We start from the raw sequence: 25,978 nt of genomic DNA on the forward strand, positions 1-25,978 counted from the left end.
TCCGCTACGTATTTCACTGCAATACCACGTCTTTGATGAATGTGGCGTTGCTTTTCTACTGACCACTCAACTGGGAGTCCGTCCAAGGCTGAATACAGAATTTGCAGAGAAAACGAAGGACGCACGGCTTTTTTTTATGTCACATCCGCATCAGCGCGACTAGAATAGAATAGATTCCGGCCTTGGATGCGTTACAATTCGTAATGTATGCCCACTCATTCCTGAGAAAGGATGGATAGACAGATGGTATTGATCCAAAGCGCACACACACACAATATTGTGAGAGCCAGTTGTCACATTGTGGTTTTAATGCCACTGTTTTGTGAGTTTTTAGTTGGTTATTTTGTTGTTTTATATTCTGTAAAACACATTTTTTTATAGATAGATGGATGGATAGATAGATACAGTTGAAGTAGTGGCTCTAATCCTAATATTAGACTTGGTTGTACAGTGCTTGAGATCTCTTATCTTGCTAATTGGATGCCCTTTTCAGAGGCTTGTGGAGTGTTCACAAAGACAAATCGAGCACATCTCAAAGGGCTATATTATCCAGGACCATTACCAGCCATTTTCTATGATTACTTGCTGAGTAAAGTGCTTTTCCCAAAGAATGAGCCCTGCTATAGCTTATCAGCATCACGCTGGATCCATAGTGGACTTTGCTTTTTGAGTGTGTAATACTATATCAGTATCGCTGGGCAAGTGCTGAACTGGAGTGGTGCTGTTTGTGGTGCAGGGGGATTATCCAGATTTACCCCGCCAATGTCCTTTGAAAGTGAGCCAGTGCCGTGTATTATTTGTGTGTTTCATCTGGCACGTTCCTGTCGCACCTGCACCAAACTAAACTGTGGTGAAATTTAAGGAGAAGGGGAAAATAAACCTGCTAGCAGAGCATGTGTGCACGCGGGGTTTCTGCATGCCCAGCTGGAGCTAGTTCAAGGTGACCTCCGCTGTGGCAGTCTTCTAATTCCTACATGACGCTCGTAGCCAAGCCTCACCACGACAACAACAATCTATACGCTAAATCCTAGATGACAAACATTACAGGGAGGTCAGAGGTCAACGCCACATTGCCCCGGATAGAAGATTTATGTGTTCCTAGAAAGATCAATGCTATGAACTATGGTTGTCATTCAATTAAAATATTTAATTAATCGTATGATTATGATGATCCATGATTAATCGGGATTAATCAGAAATTAATCACACATTTTTTATCAGTTCAAAATGTACCTTAAAGGGGGATTTGTCAAGTATTTAATACTCTTATCAACGTGGATGTATATAATTATTATTGCAAATCAATTAACAACACAAAACAATGACAAATATTATCCAGAAACCCTCACAGGTACTGCATTTAGCATAAAAAATATGCTCAAATCATAACATGGCAAACTCAAGCCCAACAGACAACAACAGCTGTCAGTGTGTTGACTTGACTATGACTTGCCCCAAACTGCATGTGATTATCAGTTTAAAGTGGGCATGTCTGTAAAGGGGAGACTCGTGGGTACCCATAGAACCCATTTTCATTCACATATCTTGAGGTCAGAGGTCAAGGGACCCCTTTGAAAATGGCCATGCCAGTTTTTCCTCGCCAAAATTTTGTGCAAGGTCAGATTCCTTGTTTTTTTCTAGTTTCATATGATACCAGTATCTTCACTGTATCTTTAAAACTGAGCCTGCTACAACCTCCAAACAGCAAATGCGTTAATGCGTTAACACAATATTATGGCGTTAACTTTGATAGCCCTACTATAAACCATTGTAGGAGAGAGGAAAAAAATAAATGTCTGTGGCGAAAAACGAAAGAGTAAAATTCAAGTTCAACAGAGAAACCTTGTTGTTTTAGAAGTTTAAAGGAACCTGTGATCAATACTTCTCGAAATAACTTTCAATTACTTTAAAATGGCTATTGATTACATACTTGTATTTGCCAGATGCTTTGGATGTCTTGCCAACAAGCTGTCATTCCAGTTTCTATTTAACTCCGAGTCTCATGTAACACTAAAGGATCAGGCTCCACTCCAAGCCTAATGCCACACACACACACACACACACACACACACACACAGACACACACACAAACACACCTTGTCACGCTGCTGTGGCTTAGTGCCAAACCCAACATCGCAGCAGGGTTGAAAAGTGCCACCATCTACTAACCGCCCGGTGATGAATCTGGCTTGTTCGTACCTTCTCAAAGCTGACCGATGTCTTTGAAGAGTTCAAATCAGGCTAGCTTGTTAAACAGGGAACGTATTCGATCAGTTTAACGGGCCCGATCGCTGCTGCGGGCAGACACAAAGTTAGTTTAGCTCTACTGTGGCTTTGCTCCAAACCCTACGCTACTCCTTTAAGTCACTGCACTGTATTACATCTGCACCCTCAGCGTAATGCTATAACCTAAGTCACTGTATTATGGCTCCATTCCAAAACCAAATGCTTTAACCACAGTCAGTGTATTAAGGTCTACATTCAATGCCATATCCTTCCCCCTCTCTGTCACTTTCCCTGTCAATCTTTTGATTATGTGGTCAGTTAATCTGCCGGCTTTGTTTGCAACAAGGTGCATAAACACACACACACACACACACGCACAACCAGATAAGCTAGAGTGCGTGTTTATGTGTGAATAGGAATGAATCCTTGTGTGTGTGTGCGGTGTCAGATGAGACAGTCTGCTGGGATCGTGGAGGCCCCGAGGCACCATATGGTCTCTGTGTCGCTCATAGACCTCTCTGTTCTTATCTCTCGCCTCTCCTCCTTCATCCTTTCTTTTTCCTCACTGTCTTCTCTCTTTCACTATACGCCTCTTTGATCTTGCATCCTCCTCCTCCTCCTCCTCCTCCTCCTCCTCTTGACTCCCCACTGTTTTTTTCTCCTGTCTCGCTCTTTCTGTCACTCACTTTTAATATCCTCTTATTGTCTTTTTCTGTGGTGTTATGTCACTTTTTAAGCTCTTTTAAACACGTCATCATCATCATTTGTTTTCTCTTCAGCGTGTGATTTTTTTGGGTACCACATTCTGTTTTTCTATTTTCACAAGCCAAGTTGTTGGTATTAGTGGCATAGAACTGATCTAAAATATCACCATCTTTATTCCATCTCTTTCCCTTTGTTTTGAGAATTTGCATGAATGAAGAAAACCTGGATTCAAAATATGAATCTTTTCCTGAGATCATGCATTTTTCCTTATTATAAACCAACTGAGGCTGCTCTCATACACCGTTCGTAGCTATACCTACGAAAAGCAAAACACTGTAGTTGATATATATCACACAAAATCAATTTGTATGTAATCCACATAACTGTGAACCAGGAAGTATAAAGAGCGACAAACGCCGTATAGGGATGACGTCGAGGTGGATGAGTGGGTCAAAAAACATTGATCTTTTGCCTAGGACAGTGGTCAGCAACCTTTAGTATGAAAAGAGCCATTTTAGGCACAAAAAAAACCTAAAAAATCTGTCTGGAGCCTCAAAACATTTGAGCATTGTGATGAAGGTAACACAGTTTATAGTCTAAGTTTATAGTATATAAGTCTAATGCAGTGAGGGACCAAGTGCAAATGTATTACGGAGTATTAGGGCCACATTGAGGGAAGAAAATCTGAGATTTCCAGAATAAAGTCATGATATTACAAGAAAAAAAGTCGTAATATTACGAGAATAAAGTCATAACTTAACGAGAAAAAAAGAAAATAACACGTAAAATTACTAATTTATAATATTATGACTTTATTTTCATAATACCACGCCTTTTTTTTCTCGTAAACTTCTGACTTTATTCTCATAATATTATGACTTTTTTCTCGTAAACCTATGACTTTATTCATGTAATATTATGACTTTATTCTCAAAATCTCAGATTTATTCATTTTTTTCCTCAATGAAGCCCTAATACTCCGTCGTACCGTCGTACCATTGATCTACAACAATGATAAATAAAAATGAAAATGTAAACAAAAAACAGTTATTCATTTCCATTTTTTTAAATCCACAGGGAGAGGGGCTAAAGAGATGCAGGTTGCTGACCCCCGGTCTAGTAGAACCGTAGTATGAGGATACATTGAACATCTACTAATTATAAAACCACTTGGCTAATATATGGGTTTTTAATGACAAAGAAATTACCACTAATCTGCGATGGAAATGCATTTATTGATCATTTGGCACAAATCTGTTTTTACATGGAGCCACAGCATTTTTAAAAAATTGCCTTTGAACACCCACAACACCCATAAAGCATCCTCCACAACCTCTCAGAAATGTAATATCCCTTTCTGTCATCATGTAGGTTACAACGTTTCATCACAGTTTACGGCCATTAAGTTGAAAATATGGCCAGCTGACACTGAAGAACACTAACACTTCTTCCTCTATTTCTCTTGTTGATCAGTTTTCTGTCACACACAGAGAGCTTTTTTTGCTTTAGCCCTCGCTGATGAAAGCGCACCTTTGATTTTTGCAACACTTCAAAAACGTTCGCACAGAATACTGAATGGAAACGTCTGTCACATTCCATTTCTAAATGAACTTCATCAGCGTTAGAAGAAAAAAACGCATCCTTGATGGTTTGAACTCCTGGCCTTTCCCCTCTCTACTCCTATTATATGCACAATCCAGTGACTCAGTGTTTGTGAGGAAGTGTGTGTATGACAGGACCTTGAAGAGAGAGATCAGAGGGCTTCAAGCTTTGAGAAAAAAAAAGCACAGAGACAGTGAAACGCAAAGGGAAAGAGGCAGAGAAAACACCTGTTATGAAAACGCCTGGCAGTATAATTGATTATGCACATTTTGTGTCAAAAACGAATATTGAATTGGAGTGAGACTGCTGTATTTGGCAGTATTGTGTTACGTTCGTGCCAAGAACGTAATTGCATTGAAGAGACATTTTTGATGACTAACAGAGAATATTTGAGGGTTCTTATTCCTAAAAGGCTTTAAGCTATAGTCTTAATGCAGTATTTATGTTGATGACGCTTAATGAAAGAGGGACATCGAGACAGATAACGCAGTTACATTGGACTGAATTGAACGGAGAAAGGAAGAGGTATGGGATGGAGATGGAGATGGAGATGGAGATGGAGGGAGACGGAGCGGCCCCAGAGGGAGGCGTATCTATCGACTTAGAGGTGCATTGTGGGTGTGTGTGGAGGGTCTGACAGATAGTGTTGGCCTGTTTAGTGTCTCCGGTTCTTTTGTGGGGGCGTTTTTTTTTTTTTGCCAGTCACCTCTGGAACAATGATACCTCTCCAACAGGAAGACAAAGATCCCCGTTTTTCTCTGCTTTTTTTTTTTTTTTGTAAAGCCATCTATTTCCTGCAGAGATATCACAGCATGTGTTCATGTGTGCGTTCTCGTGTCATATTAGATGTGTAACAAAAAGAGAGAAGAGGATGCAGAAAGGATGGCTTTCATGTTTGCCTATTAGCTGAGGAAGTGTCTGAGGAATCTCTCTCAGGGAGCGGGATCCATCCACTCTGCACATGCACACGCAGCTGTCGTATCTGTTGCTATGCCACCCGACTTCCGACGGATTTTTTTGTTTTGACTGAGTGTACAAGACGGGGGAAAGAGAGAGAGATTGTTTTGTTTCCACAGACTGCTGGCTGTATTAATACATACAGTAATGTGGCATTTCACTGGAGGACTTGGCACGTGGCCACAGCAAGCTCAATGCCCTCACCCTTTGTGTGTGTGTGTGTGTGTGTGTGTGTGTGTGTGTGTGGGCACGCTAACATTAGCAGCTGTCAAAACAACCAGTGTTCCTTCTTTCATGTGTAGCTGGGAGTGCACTAGATGGGGGATAGGGCGGCACAATTAATACAATATTAATCGCGATCACGATTTTGGCTTCCCACAATTAAATGAACATGATCGACTGACGTTTAAAATTTGCTCCGCTTATAGGAAATTCTGCTGTATAAATCAAGCGCTTCCTAAACTAACAGCTGGAGATGAACCGTCAATCAGCAGCCTATGGAAGCCGGACAGTATCCAGCTGTTTCATGTATATGATTTTTCACACACACATGTGCAGCCGCCACATGACGTTTTTTTACGTCGGCACACAGCGGCACAGTCAGTGACGTCACACACACACAACATGTCGTCGGTGTGGGAGTTCTTCAGCGTGAGATAAGGAGACGTAAAGCTGCAACTTGTCACAACTGCAGGTCCAAAATAAGCCGTGCAGGAACAACGTTAAAAGCTTTTCCTGACTGCAAAGAGCTCCGTTAATGGAGGTTCCATTGCGTTATGAAGCGTTCAGACTCTATTCAGTAAAAATGAGTATTAGGCAACGGTAAATTATAATGTTATCATGATGTGTTCAAATGTAATCTTGTAAAAATGTAGTTTTTGGCGAGAAACTTGAATAAATCCAGTTGTTTTGTAGGAGATGTTTTCACAGCAATATAAAATAGATGTTAGAGAGAGAAATATGACCTGTTCAACTTCCTATCACTGACACTGAGCAGCTTATGATATATCATTTGAACTACTAATTCAAAGATAGCAAATATTTAAATAAAAATACAATCTTTTATTTCCTAATCATTTGAATTGTGTGTTTTTATGCAAATAACAACTATGGATGATAATAACAAAGTAAAAGGCTAACATTTAGAGTTTTTGATGGTTGGAATGAAGCACAACATGGAAGTGAAAGCAGCGCTCTGTTTATTTAAAATGTGAAATGGCAATAAAGCTATTTTGTCCCTAAAAATCTATGAATAATCATGATAAATTATCGTGATTATCATTTTGGCCATCATAGTGCAGCCCTATAGATGGGGATAATAAAATAGAGCAGAGTGGAGCAAGAGCAGACCACCTCTTCTTCACTGGTTGTCTCATCTCTCTCATCTTTTTCAATCTGCTTTTTGTCGACTCACCGGGTCTGGCCAGGTGGTGGGTGGTCGTGGAGCTGGGTGGGGGCAGCAGGTCGGTGCCCCCGGGGGGGTGGGTGTGGGGGGGCATGACGCGGAGCTCTGCAGCCTTCCTCTAGTCGGAGGGGCGGGACGATGGGGGCGTCAAGCCACCATGCCTGCAGCCTCCATTAGGGCGGCGACTGCGAAAAGCTGCACCAAAACACCTGAGGAGAGAGAGAAAAAGATGAGTGAGAACACACACAGATAGATAGATAGATAGATAGATAGATAGATAGATAGATAGATAGATCGCCTATTTGCACCTTCAAACCCTAATTCTGAGGCAATATCACACGTGTGCACACACACATCCGTATACGCCAGCAGCAATGCAGGCTCAAACAGCAGGACGCTGTGTGAGTGTGTGTGCACGCTCGTGTTTGCCAGAAGGCTTCCTTGCATACATTAAAAGTATATTTCTATGCGCATGCACGTGTTTCGCACCTATGCTCCCTTGTGTGTCGTATATACGTGCATCGCCAACAGCCCCCCGGTATTTCATAGGCATAAATAATAGATGTGTGTGTCTTTGGCAGTTTACACAATCAGTTTTGCCTTTCCCACAGACAGACCCCCCACTGCTGCTGTCTGGCACAGAGACTGACACACACAGAGAGAGACAAAGCGAGAGTGACACGGGGGGGAAGAGAGACAAGGTGGAGAGAGGAGGCATTAACTTGGAAATAAAGAGACATATGGATGGAACAAAACCAGAACATAAAGTGAAAAGGAAGAGAACAAATTAATGGGAAGAATAACGAAAAGAGACGTCTATTTATGTCTGTGATGCTGCCAAGCTACACCTTTGACCAGGCAGGAGACGGTAGAGTCTTCGCTGAGTATATAAAGGTAACACAGCAACAGTGAACCATAAACTGTATCAGTGTGATAGCTGGACTTTTTTCTCTTGATAAAAAAATTGTTGAAAATAAAAAAAAAACACCCAGTCCAATTACAGCTGTGTAATGAAACATATCCCACATGCTTTGGAAAAAGATGAGCCTTCTTGTCACTATTGAGTCATTAGTGAAAATAGGTTTTTGAAGAGTGGAGCAAATTACCACGGGAGGAAGCTCGCTGGAACCTCGGTACACACATGACACATGATGCACGCCGTTGCCTCGCGCCCCCTGGGCCAATCAGTGTAATTTTCAAAACGCTGGCGTGCCACTGCGAGATGCGTCTTTTCCCTCCAAAGTGTCATCAAAACCCAATCAGCAGTGTGTGAAATATCACACTAATCAGATTAGGGCTGTTGTTCAATGGTTAGCTGTTTGTGGGGGAAACTCGGAAACCCAATTTGCCATAAAGTTGAAAAGGAGGTGCATTTCTGAGTGTGTTGTGTGGATGCGTGTGCAGCGATTATGGAAATAAGCACCTGTACCGCCTTAAATAGGCAGGTTAAGAGAAAATGATCTAGAGAGTAGTGAGAGGAGGAATGATGGATGGATTTGAAGATAAAAAGACAGGTATTTAAACTTTCTATGCATATGGTCAAGCAGACAGACAGACAGACGTCACTTCCAAAAGTAACACCCATCAATCTGTCCGGAGTGTCAGCGAGTTATTTACAACCGGTTATATATGAGTTAGCGGAAACTGGAGGAGAGAGGAGAGGGTGACGAAGAGGAGAGGAGGTGTAGAGAAGAGACAGCGATGAGAGGATAAAAAGAAAAAACGCCAGAAGTGGAGGTAGAAATAAATGCAATCAATGGGTAAACAGGCAGGACATTAAAATTCTCCTCCACAGCCTCTCCAGTGTTTTGGTGTGTGTGGGATTGTGTATGCCCCAGCGGTGCTATTTGTGTTATCATGATTGCTATTAGTACCTGCCAGATGTCGAACAAAATATAAAGCACTTCTCTCCCCTCTTTCTTTTTTATTCCCTCTGCATATTACGCTTCCTCTTCCCCTCTCCACCACCCTCTCTATCTGTTCCCCTTTCTTTATGACCTTCATCTTTCAATATTCACTATTCCCTTCGCCTCTCTCTCTCATCCCGTCACTCTCCCCTCGCCTTGACAAAAAGGAACAGAGGCATGTAGCGTGGATATTCTTGCAGATGGATTTCCTGCATGTGATTAAAGTCACATTAGCCAGGCTCTACTGGGACATTTGTGTTGTTTATGTTTTAAATGAGCACACGAGCTTCATTTGACGAATTCTGAAGCTGCAAATGAGGAATGAAAGGAGCTCGAGGCATCCGGGAAGATTCCTCTCTCTGCTTCAAGAATTCTTAGCTGTGCGTGTTTTCTTTTCTTCAGTTTGCAAGGTGGTGTGACAACATGTATATGCAAGAGCAGAAATTATATTAACAGATGGATCCAGTGCCGATTTCCATACTTAAACCTGCAGTAGGCAGAATATTTTTGGCATCATTGGGCAAAAATTCCACAATAACCTTTCAGCATATTGTAATTTAATTGTTCTGAGAGAAAACTAGACTTCGGCTCTGTTTTCAGGCTTTAAACAAATCTAGCCCGTGACGGGAGACTTTGGCCAATCACAGGTCATTTCAGAGAGAGCGTTCCAATTGGCTGTTTCATTCAACGGAGGCAGCTGTCAATCACTCGGGAAACTCCAATTAGACGGTCAAACTAGGCAGCGCTGATCAAATGTGAATCAATATTCTGTTACTGTAATGCCTATTTCTCTCCTCAAATGTCAGAATCATCTTGTAGTGCACGGTTTAGCTGTAAAATTCGAAAGTTTGTTACCCGGCAGCCCTGTTGAGATCAGTTGAGGAAATACCAAGCACCGCCCACCAGCCGGAGCACACGTTCTCATTGATCGGAGTTCAAAAGTGACTGACAGCTGCTCGGAGACGGCAAGGCTCCAGCTCAGCTCTGATTGGTTGTTTTCTTCCGGTCTGTGAAATCTTGCAGGTGCCGTTAGGAGCACCGGAGGACACCAGAGGCACCTGATTATTTTCAGATTACCTGTCTCATGCACTATACTGACAGGACATAGTGACTGTTTTATAAAAATAACTTTTTTTTAATCATATTTGCTCCATTTTTACCCACTGCTGCTTTAAATGTACTCACACACTGCCCAAAGCACGCATCGAGATGAATGCTATTTTGTCGTAGTTGTTCATTAAATTAAACATTCCTTCTGCAATTTTCAGGCCGTGTGAAATCAATCTTTAATTCCCGTTTCAGCTTTGGGACTGTGAGCGTTGCCTTGTTTTGCATGTTGGCCATTCGTCAAATGAGTCATGGCTTTGTGTCGTTTGTTTATTTGGATTTATTTCGGGGACGGAAGCAGTTTGGCTGGAGAAGCGGCGTGTTACTTTACGAGCAGAATGTAAAAATCATTCAGTCGTATCAAACGGAAAATGGTGAACGGAGTTTATATATCGGGTTTATAGCGCAATCGTATATCACCGTTTAATGCGTGCTTCTCGTTTTTCTATACACAATTTTGGAAACAAACAGGAGTGGATGAAAAAGAGAGGCATTTTAAGTAGAACAAAATATCTTTCATCAATACACCATCATGTGTCTAATCATGCTGCAGCTGTCCCTATAAATGATGTATTGGAGGTGTAGCAGAAGGTCACCTCTGCAGCCACATGTTGCTGTTCGCCCATCATTTCCCATCACGTTAAACCGGTGCTGTGGTGGTGGTGGTGGTGGTGATCCCATCTGTCTGTCAGGCTATTCTCAGAAAGCTTTTTTTTACCAATTTGACCTGAACACGAGGCCAGCCAACATCCACCCGTGCACACATTCACACACACACACACACGTGTAAATACTTGGGTGCCAAAGTGGCCTGCATGTTGGGGGAATCAAGTAACACCTCCTCTGTCCTGTCCTCTGGGCTCCTCTTCTCTCTCTCTCTCCGTCCTATTTCTTTCACTCTGTTTACTCCACTGACTGTTTCCTGTCCGCACATAAGCCGGATTTATGCTCCGCGGGGTGTTGCAGAGGCTTCGTGCAGAGCCTCCTCCGACGTGCATTTCCTCCAAAAAAAATTTAACCGAACACCTCGGGGGCTGAGATAACAACTAGAGACCACCAACTGGGAATCGGGAGCTGCTTGTGTTTTGTCCCACATGTTTATGATGCAGGAGGAGATTGAAGCGAGATGAAGAAAAAAGGCTCAGCAATGTTCTTGTTTTTATTCCACGCTTGAAGATGTATATTTTGTGATTTTCGCAGAAAGCATCCCCCACCGTGATTATCCCTCTCCGTCACAATGGGAATTAAAGAATGTAAATATGATTACTGTTGGTACATGTTGTACTGTATGTCTCAGTAAATCTAGCTGAACACATTTGCATTTTGCCATCTTCCTGTTTAACTTTCCCATCATGTCTCATCCACCCATGACAAAGTGAAAGATGTGTTGGTGCTACGTCTTTTGCCCGATGTGCCCACTTAAGCCCATTTTTCAGAGCGTTTCATCACTTCTTGTGACGTGCCTACTTGCCTTGACTAATAGTTTTTAATCAATGTGGCTGGAATTCTGTCCAATTTCGCCACCAAATTGAAATCCACCTGCACTCAAGAGGACGTCTATCCGTGTGTGAAGGCAGGTGTGTGTGTGACATCACAGCTGTAAACACACACACAGCCCAATCATTCACCTTCAGCTCTACCCTTTACTCCCTCTTTACACACACACACACACATTAGCATTTAGCTGTTGGCAGGTGTTTGATTCAAGCTTTGTTTAAGGGATCTACCATTGTCAGATTATTTGACAAAGCAAACCACATTATACAATAGTAACCCTGTCTCCTAAAAATTACGCTCCCATACACCTAAACTGCATTCTCAGGCCTCGTCCACATGCACATGGGTATTTTTGTAAACAGAGATTTTTTTCTATGCGTTTTGGCCTTTCGACCAGACCCAAACAGCGTTTTAGCTCATTGAAAAATGTTGTAAAACTCCGGCCAGGGTGTAGATTTTCAGAAACTCTGTTTTCAGTGTTGACATGTAGACAGGAAAAACTGAATTTTTGGCTTGTAAAGTCAGAGTGTGCGCCGTTATCTCCTTTGCGAGGCGTAACTAATGAGGCGACATGTCATGTAACGGCGGACATGGCCAAATAACCTGCTAACAGGACTTTTTACAAGTGCAGTTACTCTTCCACTATATTGAGGAACAGAGGGCTACGGAGGTCACTACTATTTATCCAGTGCAACACTCCCACGACACCGACCTTGAATATGCTTCAATTGTGTTTTTGCATTTTCGTCTGGATGGATATTTTTTTTTAAAACAGTACTTGTGTGTACAGGATTTTTTTTTTGAGAACGAAAAAGGAAAAAAATGCTGTTTACAAAAATACCTGTGTATGTGTGGACGAGGCCTCAATATACATTCCGAGGGAACCGTTCTCCAGGAACACGGTCACAGTTTTAAACACGTGGTTAACGTTGTGAATTGATACAAAACAAAACAAAAACGTGACAGAACTACTTGCTTATTTTTAGGCAATGAAATTACTTGGTTATATTTAATAAAAGGTCATGGTTTGGCTTAAAATAAGTATATTTGTTTCGTAACTTAAGTTACTTTAACGTTTGACGTAAAGTTAAAACAAGTCAACGTTTCGTTTCACACCGGTCACGAACGGCGGTCTCCTGGAGGATTATTTGACTCATCCAACTACCTCCTCCCTATGCGGACTACCACTGACTATCATGACAAACATATTTGGGATACAACAAAAAACAAACAATTCGGGGGAAATGTTTCCCTTGAAAACCTAATTGACAATTCAGTTTTGTTGTTGGGGGACGTAATTTTTAGGAGAGCAAGGTGAGAGGAAAAACTAAGGGTTGAGTGCATATCCCTGCTGTTGTATGTCTGTGTGTTTGCATGTGTGTGTGTGTCTGTGTAGGTGTGTTTGTGTGTGTAACGGCGCAGGTTGCTAACAAAGAGAGTGAGGCAGCCGAGCTCCTCTAAATCAATTTTTAATGGCTTTCTTACACAGGAGAGTGGAGAGATTGGGGCAACACAACACCCATACACCGGACACACACACACACACACACACACACACCTAAGCACATGCCGATAGCTTGACAAATAGGGCCTCACATGTGTTGACAGGCACATGGTGCAAGAATATGTACAGATATATAATTACACATGCATGTGGGTGTGCAGACACGAACTGTACGTAAACACACACACACACACACACACACACGTTGTAAAAGTGTGCATGCGTCCAAAAATACACACATTTCGTTCAAGCATAGCATACAGGCATTTTAATTGTATACTATAATATTGTGCATATTTTAAATTATTGTTATTATTACTATAGTTTACCTACATGTACATATTCAGTGTTGTAGTCTGGTACCACACTCTAACACTAACACTAAAGTTCACTTTTTTTTAACACTAACTCAACTTAAATAGGATATATATGTGATTTTAAGATATGTTATTTGTTCAATCACATCAGTAATGTCACCCAGACTGCCCCCACATGTCCGTAGGAAATGCTTTGGTGAGCAGTTTGTCAGACTAGTCTGAGGTGTTAGATGTGTATGTCAAATTGAAGCACTAACAATGGAGGTAGTTAGTGATCATTATTGTTTTCTCTGGTTTTATGTTGCATCTTCATTACTTAGAGGACATTCAGACAATTCCCATTAATTGGTAGCTAATGTAGAGAGGCACACGAGAGGATGTCAGGGTGGAGTGCCTCACACCCACGGCATTATCGTATAATCACGCTGCAGCTCTTGAAAGTTAATCACTCTTTTATCACACCGTTTTAAAACAAGGTTAGAGCCTACGAAGTGTTTTACAGCAGGTATTTAAAAAATAAAAAACAGTCACACACTACGCAGTGAGAATCAACAGAATACCATTTATTAGAAGCTATCAAGGGTTTCAACTTGATTGAGATTACATACTGTGAAGGTCAGAGAAACAAGAAGTGAGAACTAGACTGAAAGCAGCCGAATAAAACAACTGCTGCTGTGTATATTCAGCTTCCTTTTGAGGAACTCATTGCGTTTCAACCGCAGGAACCATCTAAATTAAGTTCCAGGGACATTTTACGGAGCTTTTTTGCCCCCCAAAAAGGCCCTAATCGGGGGTAGTACTTTCTTGTAGTACAGGAACTTTCAGCGTGGAGTTTACAAGGATGACAGTCGCTGATTGGTCAAACACACACAGCGCCGCTGTTTCAACTCGTACCTCTTCATTCATAAATCAAGAAAGAATACTCCAGTATCGATTTAGGACCATTTTAGGACAATTGTGTTTACCCCGGTAACCACCAGCAGCACTCGTTCCATGTCATGTTGATTTTCGGACTAATTTGCCTAATCTTGGCAGGTCTTTAGACTTCTATGGAAACACAATGGGCAGAAGGAACCTTTTTGTTCCTTGAAAAGTAGTCCCGGGAACCAAAATTACCTGGAACTCCTTGGTGGAAACCTGACTTTTAATGGGTTACGTCAAGTTCATAAGAAAAAAAGGGGCAAATGATAGTATATTTATTGTGCTGTAATGAAAGTATAACAGAAGATAGCACAGACCCACACTGACATAACTCCCCAGAGATACAGTAGCACTGTGATGTGCAGCAATTTTGGTGTGGTGGCCAAAAGTCTGACCTGCAGGTCACTGTGACGCCTTGGGGGTTTAGAGACATTTTTATGAAATAAATGGCTGTGAAACATTCCCTGAGCATCATGCAGATTAAAAACCTTTTACTACTAAAACTTTTAGGCCAAATATATGGTAGGAATTAATTTTCATGAGCTAAATAAAGACTTTAATACAGACACTTTGGCATAGAAGCAGGAAGCGACCCAAACTCTTTTTAGGGCATTTTCGCTGGGTGAGCAGCTTTCACTGGAATACCTGCCATGTTTGAGTACCTCATGCAATTTTAAAACATCTAAGAGAGGTACATCTGGTATATTAGCCATGCTAAAAGAAATCCCAGTATATTTCATCAAGAGGTTTGGTACAAACAGACAAAGAGTACTTAAGTTTCTCTTACAATCAAGTGGCTTGTGGCAGGAATAAAGAAATAGCAATGCCCTGTAGTGTTCCCTATAATATGCATCATACTGTAGAGCAAACCATTCACTGTTTATACCCTGCAGGGTATGTTGTTGTTTTCAAATATTAGAGCCATAAGTATCTTTACAGTGTTAAGGTTTTTTACCCTTGTGTCACTTGAATGGTTGCCTATCTTTTTCTATCTATACTTCTTTCGTGTTTAGCTTTAAATTATGAATAACTAAAAAAAAAATACGCCCCATTCTCTCACCTTCTCCCACTGCCCACATCTGCAAGCTTTGCCCCCAAAACCACAGCCCCAAACATCCCAGTGAATGTGCATGTTGTGTGTATCCAGGAAACAGGTTACGTGCTGACATTTTCAGCATCCACCTCGTCACAGCATTCACCTTTGGCCCCGTCAAAAATGCCAATTAGTTTGAAGGAAAAAAAAGGCAAGTCTGTCCTCATCTGCTGTCTCACTTTGTGTGACATCTTTTTAATTCCAGTCGTGAAAAAGAGATGAAATGAAGTATGTATGTGAGTGAGGAGAAGAGAACTAACACCACAAAACACTTACCTTTTGAGCAAATAATCTCAGACAGCAACAGCCTTATAGCTTTCTGCCGTCAGCCATCCTCGCAAAAAAAATAATCCAAAAATAAAAAAAAAAAGATCTCAAAAAAGAAAATCAGTTAAAAGAAATCCATATATTCAAGATCCTGGTCAAGTGAATAAGAATAATCCTCCTTTTCTGTATAGAGACAATCCCCCCCCCAAGCTTCCCTTCAACCCCACCAATAAATTGTGAAAAAGGAGGGATTGTGTAGGAAAAAAATGAGGGATTGTAGAAAAAAAAAACGAGGTGAAGAGAGGCTTAGAGACACAAGAGAGGAGGGAAGAGAGGATGAGGTTCCGTAGAGGGAGAGGGATGGAGAGAGTTAATCCTTTTCTTCCGATCTATTCCCTATATGAATGATGCGTCCAGCGCCGTCCTCCTGCTCGCTGGCTTGCGCGCAGCCTTGTGCGTCTGAGAGGCGTGAGTGTGTGTGAAAAACAGAGACGGAGTGTGTGTGTGTGAGAGAGAGAGAGAGAGAGAAAGAGAGACAACGGCATTAGGTTGCTGGCGTCACGCGCTTGCCCTTCTGTGTGTCGCTATGTTTGTGATTCCTGCACTCAGCACGCGTCGGAGTGTGTGTGTGTTTATCCACGCATGTACACTTGAGGGCTGTCTTTCCGGTGTGTGTGTGTGTGTGCCCCCACCTCCTCCCCTTCTTCTTCTTTTCCCCTATGTGTGTGCAGTCGTGCATGTGGCAGGGAGAATATGTGTGTGTGTGTGTGTCTTGTCAAATATAGTAACATTAGTGTATGCTGCCTCTGTCTGCCTGCAGCTCTCCCACAGTGACAGAGAGAGGATGAGGGAGGTGGAATACAGAGTGATAATACGAAAGAGTGAAAGCCGAGAGAGAAAGGAAGAAGAGGGAGTAGGAGTTGGAGGTATAGGGGAGGGCGAGAGGAGAAAGTAAAAAGAGAGAGAAGAGGTTGGTTGAGAAAAGGATAAAGGTAGGAGGAGGGACAGAAAAAGAGATGCAAGATAGAAAGCTGTAGCAATAGAGGGAGGGAGGGAGGGATCAGCTGATTTCAGTGAAGATGAGAATCTCCCTCTGCCACATGGGCTTTTCTCCTCCCTCGATTTTTTTTTTCCCCCTTTTTTTCTCCTCACGTCTCGCTCGGCTTTCATTTGCATGTTATTCCCTGTGGCAGCTCTCGTAACGGCTGGCTTTGTGTGTGTGTGTGGAGTATGTTTGTGCATATGTGCTCACATGTTTTAGAGTGTTTATTACTCACATTTGGTGACAAAAAGCTGGTCCTCCTCACAAGGTAAAATAAAATAAATGTTTGTATTATGGTAGGGTAAATCCTCAAGAAATGAATGGAAGCCAATGTAATGTTAGTGTGTTTGTGAGTGGGATTCATTGTGAGAAAGCACAAATGCTTTCTTTGGAAGACACCAGTGATAATTTTCCAGACAGCAACAAAGAGGGAGGGTGGTGGGGGAGAGTAAAAAGGAGTGTGGAGAGGGGGGTATAAACTGGTAGGGGGACCGTGTGTTTGTTTGCACACAGCATATAATTACTTGGCTGCTTCCTTACATGGATTGAATCATAGTTGAAACACACAAACACACACGCACACATTGTGCTGTTAATGAGCATGTGAATCATTTGGCTCAACGGTGCAGCATTTCGCTGCATATGAGAAGCGTGTGAATGTGAAAAATCTGGGCGCACCGGCGCGAGTGACTCTGAGGTCTGACACCCAGGTTGGCAAAAATACACGGAGTCGTAATAATAATCTCCGGACGTACTAACAAATGTACTGTCGAATCTCCTCCTCTCTTTATTATTAGCAAGGAGAAAAACATTCAGGTGGCTTCAGCTTCTCATTTTTAGCCGGCGCTGACACTTTCACAGGTTCAAATGAGCAACGTCGCCGGCAGCAGATCATATCAGCTGTCGCTAATTAACACGAGTTCCATGAGTAACTTTAGGCCAACATTAAACAAGTCTGTTGTCTGTCTCTGCAGCTGGCATCTGAACTCGGCCAAAGATCATTTGTGAGGGAAGAAACTCCCCCTCTGTAACTTCACCGTACAACCACGAGTGTTTTTGTAGTTCCAACAGAGCGATACGTCTTCTCTCTAGTCAACCATGTCATTTCAATTTCAGGAGTCGCATTCTTCCCGTTAAACTTTCATTCCTATAAGCTATCCATAACTTTGAGCCAGGACCTTCAGTATTTGGATCGAGCACCTCGTGAAAAATAAAGTGTTTATGAAGGTGCCGTACCAGCAGTGGGGAAACAAAACCACTCACTTAGGTTTTGGCAACAAAACCTCTTAGTTAGGTTTAGGAAACATCATGGCTTAAAATAAGTACGTAACCATTTACTTGTCACATCCTCAGTATTATAGGACTCTTGATTGGGACATCTCCAGTGTAAGGTATCACCCGTAGTGACAAACACAGAGAATTATGACGCGACTCTGCAGTTCCCCTCCAGTCTACGGAGCATTTTTGCGTCTTTCAGCTCATTGTTTTGGTCTCATGGACTGGAGCTTTACTGCAGTAGGCAGCTGTTTTCAGCAAAAAAGACTGATATACCTGCTGTACACTACCTGTCCAGTACCACAGGCATTTAGCTCCACTGATGTATATACTGTATATAGCCATATACTTCCCTTAGTTTAGTTCCTTATTTTTACGATCTTGCTTTTAATTAATGCCACGTTTTTCTAACATCACTGTTCTTATTTTTATATTTATTTTATCTTTTTTTATGGTTTTATATCTTAAAATAGTTTCTACCATTATCAACTTGTTTTTATTAATAGTTTTTTTTTATATTTCCTATCTCTTTAGGATGCTATTATTTTACTGTTTTCGCCCCTTATGTCCCGTTTTTAATACCTATTTTATTGATTTGTTTCTCTTATGAAGCACTTTGAACTGGATTTTATGTTATGAAAGGTGCCATATAAATAAATTTTATTATTATTATATTAGAATTTGGTGGAGACCAAAACCAAGCAATGAGGACAGTGAATATTACTCATCAGATGGAACTCCACTTGAACGCTAATGCTGTAAATAAGTAATTTTGCGATCAAGTTCACCGTATCAACTTTGTAAGGTGATTATTTTGACATAATGAGTCTTATACCAATCTGAATATACTCATATATTACATTTTAAATAAATAAACTGGCTGACTCCCATAATAAACTGAGTATAGCTCAAAAAACAGTGTCATCTAACTGGTAGTTCAACCAAACAATCAGCCCAGAGTCCAGAATCTCTAACTGGTTATTGAGGGCATTGAACCAGCATAAGACAGGAAATATCATACATTCATGTATTAAAAGAATATGTACCAAAATAAACATAACAATCCATCATAAACTGGATTTCAGCTCATGTCATCCAGCCCTTCTATTCACTAGTGAGCAGCATCTACCTGCACACCTTCCTGAGTTTGCACACATCACTGTCTGTCACCAGCTCCATGGCTTTGCACAGGCCAATTAAAACACTAGACTGGTCAGCTGCCCAACACACACACACACACAAATACAACCCGAACATGAGTCCTCTGGTTTCCTGTCCAAATGTGGGCGCTTGTGCTGGCTTCATTTGTCTTGAATGTACTTCCTGGCAAACAGAAATCCATTTTAGCTGCCAGTAGCTGACTGCTGCCAGTGCCGGCTATATAGGACACACTCTTCAGTGGTAGTTATGAAAGATGATTGGCTAGAATGACTAGAATAGCAGTGAAGGTGCAATATGTTGTTCCACATGAAAGTTTGATTTTGTTGTCTATTATTGTTGAAGGACGTTTTTGTAGTAGAAAGAACATCTGCTTTTATAACAGCAACGGTCATGGCTGTGTGTGTGTGTGTGTGTGTGTGTGTTTTATCCCAAAGGGCTAATTAGTCCTCTAATTAGTCCTGCCCCCTCCTCTCCAGAGTGTAGGGGTCAGTGACAAGGGTTAGCCATGGTGACGCAACCTTTCAGCTGCTGAGGATTTAGTGCCAGGCTCAAGGACACTTTGTATCAAATATAGAAAAAATGTTTAAAGGCCCACACTGTTGAAAAAAGTCAAAATGTATTAAAGGTCCCATATTATAAAAGAGTGAGATTTTCATGTTTTTTTTATTATAAAGCAGGCTTAAGTCCTATATAAATACTGTGAAAGTATCGAAACACTCAATCCACAGAGAAATTCACACAGCCCGTATTCAGAAACTCTGCATTTGAAACAAGCTGTTTCAAGAATTCAGATTTCTGTCCATTCGTGATGTCACGAATATACAATATTTAGATCCTTGATACAATTTTAAATGTAAAACATTATAAATGTGCCCCAGTTTATTCCTGGTTGCAGTGTATGTGAATGTCATCAGCTGACAAGAAGTACACTTGGACCCAAGCTGTTGACTAGCAATGTTAATGCAATTCTGTTGTAATTCCGTCAAAATGCGCTAAAACGGAGCGTTTCAGACAGAGGGTAAATACAGGCATATTCAGGTCAACAGTATGAGGAAAATAAAGGTTTTTTTTAACATTAAAGCATGTAAACATGTTCTAGTAGAAACACAAAATACAAGTATGAACCTGAAAATGAGCATAATATGGGACCTTTAATGTTACTATTTACTTCAGTTTTTGTTGTGCTATATCAGTGGTTGTTACAAATTAATGTAATGTGTTCTTATCAGTAGGTAACCTCTGGGTCTGAAAAGTGAAGCCAATGTCCTCATTGGCTTTACTTTTTGCCTTAACCTTGCATTCTTTCTAATAGCCAGCAGGGGGCTACTCCTCTGGTTGCAAAAAGAAGTCTGATTGTATATGTCTATGAGAAAATGAACCTACTTCTCACTTGATCTATTACCGTTACCACGGCTTTGTCCGGTCTGGGAGTTGACCATGTTTTCGTCTACTTTCGTTCTACTTTCAAGCAATTTTTAAACATTTGGTATCAAATCTCAGACTTATTATAGAACACACTCTCTCACTTTTGTGCACCATCTTTATAGGCTCACTATGCATGATCAGCAGGAGAATTTATTTGCATCAGATTGTGCCGTTGCTTCCCCGTGGAGAGAGTGGAGACGGCAGACCACTCAAAATTCGATCTGCTTCAACTTTGACTTTGATTTTTCAATGACCTTTCAGCGTGCAACAGATGAAATGACAGCTGTCTGGCACCTAACCTGAAAGCAATCCGTGATGGATGAAAAGGACATTCATCTTGCACCCAAAGCCTGTCTTGATCAGCAGGTTCATTTGCTTCTGACTTTTTGTGTTCATCACATAAATCACTAACAATCTTGGCCTCTACAGCTAATACCTCTGATCATGCGTAGAGAGCTTTAAGCATTTAGTAAAAAGATATATGTGGAATTACAGTGCTATTCTAGTGTTGCTATAACCAGAAAATACTCACGTAAATAGCACAAGATGCTGGAAATAATGCGCTCATTGGCTGAGTTTGTAAAAGTTAGTTGAATTCTATAAACAACAGTGTAAAGACTGACCGGTCCGAGCTCCTTAGGCAGCTCCTTCGAGACTTCGGCCACTGATTGAGAGGGAAGAGGTTTTTAACACCAGATAAGAACGCGAGGTGAGCTTGATTTATTCGGTCCTCCAAGGGATGTGTCCACTTTTTCGGGCTGTTTACTGTCTGGCATCGAGGCCTTCTGGCGTAGGGATCCATTGTTAATGCCAGCACCTCCTGCCAAGGCGACTTTTATGGCCCGTTCTGTTCCATCAATGATGCAGGAAATACGTGTTATGAAAAATGATTACTGGCAGTGGTTTGGAGCAAGAAAGTGTATTTTTTAACCTTTCTGCCTGGCTATTGTAGTCTCACCCTGCATTTCTCTATCAGATTTATTCATTCCACATGCAGCTACAGGAGTATTGGTTTATTTATTATCCAGGAGGCATGATTAAATCCCCGCACTCCTCGTTCGTTGCCTCTAATATTGATGATATATGAATTTAAACCCACTGTTGCATTCATTATAAGTTGCTTAGTGAACTATATGGATGTATATCGCCTCTCCCCTTTCTGCAACGGCCCTCGTCCCTCTCTCTTTCTCTCTCCTCTACCACTTCTGTCTCCTCCCTCGTCCCTATCTCTCTCGTTCTCTCTCTATCTTTTTAACACCCCCCACCCTCTCCACCCGCTCTGTAATTTACTGTGCTATTGGGTGAGTGTCAGTGAAGATGAATTGGCTCCAGTCTTCGTATTAACGCCGGGTCTGGCCGGGCACGTTTAGCGCTACAACCACTAGTTCCTGCGCGGAGCAAGTGACTTCAAGGCACCATCCATCAACACACACACACACACACACACGCATAGATTGCATACGTCCGCGGTGCCATCCCAGGAGTCATTGGTGTCATTGTTCCCATACATCAGTGTTTTCTATCATCCGTGAGTTAGGCTCATATTGACCAGACAGTTTTATGGCGCATTGGTCAATATGGTCAATGAGGGTTGCTCCATTAGAAATCAATCATGTTTTAATTCATGCTTTGAAACAATTTCTTTTCCATAAAGGCTTTTGTTTAATGGCCTATTGTATTCCCATTACTTTTCCCTTTTTGTTCATTTATAATAGACTATATATCTGGTTTTCTTGTTTTCCTCAGCTTTAAAGGGCATGTTCATCTGCATTCTTTTCAGTTTTTTTTCAAAAAGGAAATTTAGCACCCACTCAGCTGTTAGCAAAAAGCAGTGACGTAGGTTACCAAAGTAAGCAAATCAATAAATAATGTGAACGTTACTACTAGCTGAGTAAAAGTTAGCTGTGCTAAGTTTGGAAATATCTGAAAAGGTTAGTTCCGATTTTTTGAAGGGGGGTTGTATGTATACTCCCGTGTTCTGCAAAGTAAAATGATTATTTTTGTGAATGGAGTCTGGTGGCTTTGAAGAGAGTGATATAACGGCTTCAGTTCCCTGTCGGAAAAGGCTGTCTGATGGGAGCAGCAGAAAAAAGAATTTTAGCCACCAAAACAAAAATGTATATCATTTTAAATGCCCACTATATTTAGAATATTTTCACTTTACCTCGCTGTCAAAACAGGGACAGGGAACTGAATCCGCTATATCGCTCTCTTCAAAGCCGCCAGACCTGACTCCCTTCACAAAAACGGTATTTTTACCTTGCAGAACATATTTTCTGATCTATCGTGGTAAATCATTTACCTGAAGTAGACAAGGTAGCATGTACTGTATTTTCCAAGTGAATTCAATGGATTGATTTAAAGATACAATAAAATAGACCCTTGAACTTCCTGGAAAAGTGATGCTTTTCCAGGAAAAGGTGCATTGTCAGTGGTGACCTCATGCTGCACTAGTCATACATCTTTTTTTTACAATCCATTTTTTTCTACTTTTCCTATCAAATCAAACACTGCCTTTCGTGCTTAAAAAAACAACAACAAATACTACTCTAAAATTGTGTGAGTGTCCCTTTAAGATGGCTGCTTTAGACAGTGAGAATATTTGAGCTGCCACAACAACAGTGATACACTGGACCAGCAGCCACTCATGGTGATCAGTTATACAGATTATTCCATGTTTCACCTTATTTACAGCCTCGCATTTGCAACGGGATCAAACAACTATATGTCTCTTGCTGTTGACTACTGTACTTATCTTTTTCAGAAATAAGGTCCCATGGTGGTCCAACATAAGGGGCGGGACTTCGCCTCTCTATATACTGTAGTCTGAGCTTGGCTTGTGATACCTACAAACATATGAAATTGGTCATCAAAATGGTTATTTGAGGCTCCAAAAACATTGTCTGGCACTTGCCTTACATCCTAGTTTTTTAAAAATGTGGCTGAGAGTGAATGTAGTGTTTCCCCCTCATTAAAAAAACACAGCACGACCAAAAAATGGGCCCATCTGGGGTCCAGACCTATAATAGTTTAAGAAAGTCAATGTGTGCAGCCAGCCTTGTCCGTTGTATTTCCCCGTAACACGCTATCTGTCACTGCAGGATAAATTAAGTGGTACAGTCGACGGATTATGAAGTGTTTTAGGTGCACACACTCACACACACACACACTAACACACACTCACACAAAGTTTATCCCCTCTGAGAGTCTCATTAATTTGGCCAAGTTGATTTGTTCTGAAAGGCTCTGAATTCATCACAGCCAGACAGATGGTAGAGAGGGATTTCCTAGAGGAGAGACAGAGTGGCGTTGGGCAGACAGGAGACGAGAGGGATGGAGGGGAAACAAGTGGGAAGAGAATTGGTGAAAGAAAGAGGACTAGAGAACAGGGAAGTACAGGGAGTACAATGTAAAAGAGAGGGAGAGAGACAGGCAACAAGAGAGCAAAAGAAGAATCGGGTGAAGAAGAGGGTTGAGAGATAAGTAGGGGAGAGGTGAGCGAGCATCATCTGTCTTTTAGAGAGACAGAAACAGAAGACTAGAGAGAGGGAAGTCGGGGGAGGTGGAGATAGATGTACTTTTCTCTTTATGTTTCAATGTTTCTTTTCTTTCCTTCAGCTTAAAGGAATAGTTCAACATTCTACAAAATATCAACTTAATGAATTGATGATATGTGTTATGTTTACAGCTTGTTTCGCTGCCCTCTAATGGCCAAAAAAAATCAATTAATGCAGGTTTAACAAGATTCAACACTTGTTTGTTTAACCTGTACGCAAACAGAAATGTCAAAATTACAGTTTTTGGTTACAGTACGTGTCGGAACTATTTATTGCAGAACCTAAACATGTATTTGACGACTTGCATTGTAGCTCATTGGGAAGACATACAAACACAAAATGTTGAACTAACCCATTAAAATTCTGATAACTAAGTTCTGCCCATAGACTGTATATAACAAGTGGACGTAGTCACCTTGACATCACCCATCGGTTTGTGTACTGCCGTTTTGAAGCCTCAAGTTTGGAATTTTGGCCGTTGCCATCTTGGTTTGTGCCCGTCTCGAGCTTGTATTTTTGCAACCAGAAGTGACTCGAGAGGGTGGAGCTAAGTACAAACACTGAATATTACATTTTTAGGCGACCAAAATGTTAGAATCATGAACTGAAAAAAACACTGTGAAAGGATTAAAATTGTAGGACGAAAACACGGACAACTCCCAGACCGGACAACGCCGTAGTAGCGACCTGTCAATCACAAGGTAGCCACGCCCTAAAGCATACCCTGCTTTATGGTCTATTTGACTCTAAATGGGACCATAATTTACTAAATGAACATCATGCTGTATTGAAGAAGACTTGAAACTAGCGATTAAGACCATAAACTCATGTTTACAATGTTTACTGAGGTAATAAATCAAGTGAGAAGTACGCTCATTTTCTCATAGACTTCTATACAATCAGACTTAATTTTGCAACCAGAGGAGTCGCCCCCTGCTGGCCACTTCTGCATTGGCTTCACTTCTCAGACTCAAAGGTAGCCCCACTGGTTCTGCCATAATACAATTGGATAAGTGCAGTAATGAAAAAAGGGTGATCCTACACGAAAAGACACACACACACAGCACCATGTTGATCTCCTTTCACATTATAAAAGATTGAGTAGGTAATTGAATTTCACACCATATTAGTGCCTCAAAATGTCACCACTTTAATTTCGTTTTTTGACGTGTGACGAAACAGCAGCCGTTATGAGCACAAACTACCATGTAAACATTCAGAAAAGACGAAAAAGGGCATAGCAGTTTGCAGTCACACACACACACAGGAACATGTTTCTCCCTGTCTCTCCACTATGAATGATTTAGTGAGCGTGCCTCCAACAGGCCTGCTCAAGAAGGCTGTGAAACTAGGTTAGCTTAAGGTAGGCTCTGCTGACTTAGAAGGTCCACACATACATACACCCAATGTCAACAGCATTTATTTCCATTTTAAAGAAACAGGCTACTCATTTAACACCCTGTCACTTCTGTTCTGTCACCTTCGAGACAGCTAAACGAGTCCGACAGAGTCCTCTCCCTACCTTTTTTTAGCTGTGTCAGTAGCTTTCCCAATAATAATAAAAAAAGAACATTAACACAGCTCGATCACTTCATTTCTCTTCTTTTTTTTTATAGTTTAGTGTTTGCTTGCTCCACATGTTACCTGCTTGTTAGATTATTTAGCAGAAATGTGCAGCCTCATTCAGTTTGTGTGATTCCTGTGTGTATATTTCAAAACTAGTTAGCCCGACACGTGCCACCGTTTCCTTTCTTTTAATTGAAAAATATCATGCGGCTCTGCCCGTGCGTGCCCCTTCTGTCTGCATCGTTGACGTTCAAAAAGTTGCGCATGAGAAAGTGAGAGACACTTCTAGAGGGAGAGAGAGAGAGAGAGGAGGAGGACGAGGGAGGGAGGTTGAGTCATCATCCTATCGTCCAATCCCGGGCCTCTGCCTGTTGCTTTGGTAACGTGATGTCAGTGCAGCCTCTGGCGACTCCTCTGAGGTTAGCAAGCTTTCAGCACAGAGGT

General features: G+C 41.4%; 2 protein-coding genes across 2 annotated transcripts in view; one reads left to right on the plus strand and one right to left on the minus strand.

The window, feature by feature from the left end:
* lrtm2a (leucine-rich repeats and transmembrane domains 2a) overlaps positions 1-16,379 on the minus strand; it is a 28,550-nt gene extending 12,171 nt beyond the window's left edge. Inside the window, exons 1-2 of the mRNA XM_074625018.1 lie at positions 15,518-16,379; positions 6,905-7,104 (exon numbers count right to left, since the gene is read on the minus strand). Of these exons, the coding sequence (XP_074481119.1) occupies positions 6,905-6,989 (85 nt within the window). The 5' untranslated portion in view covers positions 6,990-7,104; positions 15,518-16,379. The remainder of the gene's footprint in view (positions 1-6,904; positions 7,105-15,517) is intronic.
* Positions 1-25,978, plus strand: part of cacna2d4a (calcium channel, voltage-dependent, alpha 2/delta subunit 4a) — a 103,764-nt gene that overhangs the window by 49,315 nt on the left and 28,471 nt on the right. The gene's annotated exons all lie outside the window — the stretch shown is intronic.

Source organism: Sebastes fasciatus, chromosome 23, assembly GCF_043250625.1.
Source record: "Sebastes fasciatus isolate fSebFas1 chromosome 23, fSebFas1.pri, whole genome shotgun sequence".
NCBI classification, from domain to species: Eukaryota; Metazoa; Chordata; class Actinopteri; order Perciformes; family Sebastidae; genus Sebastes; species Sebastes fasciatus.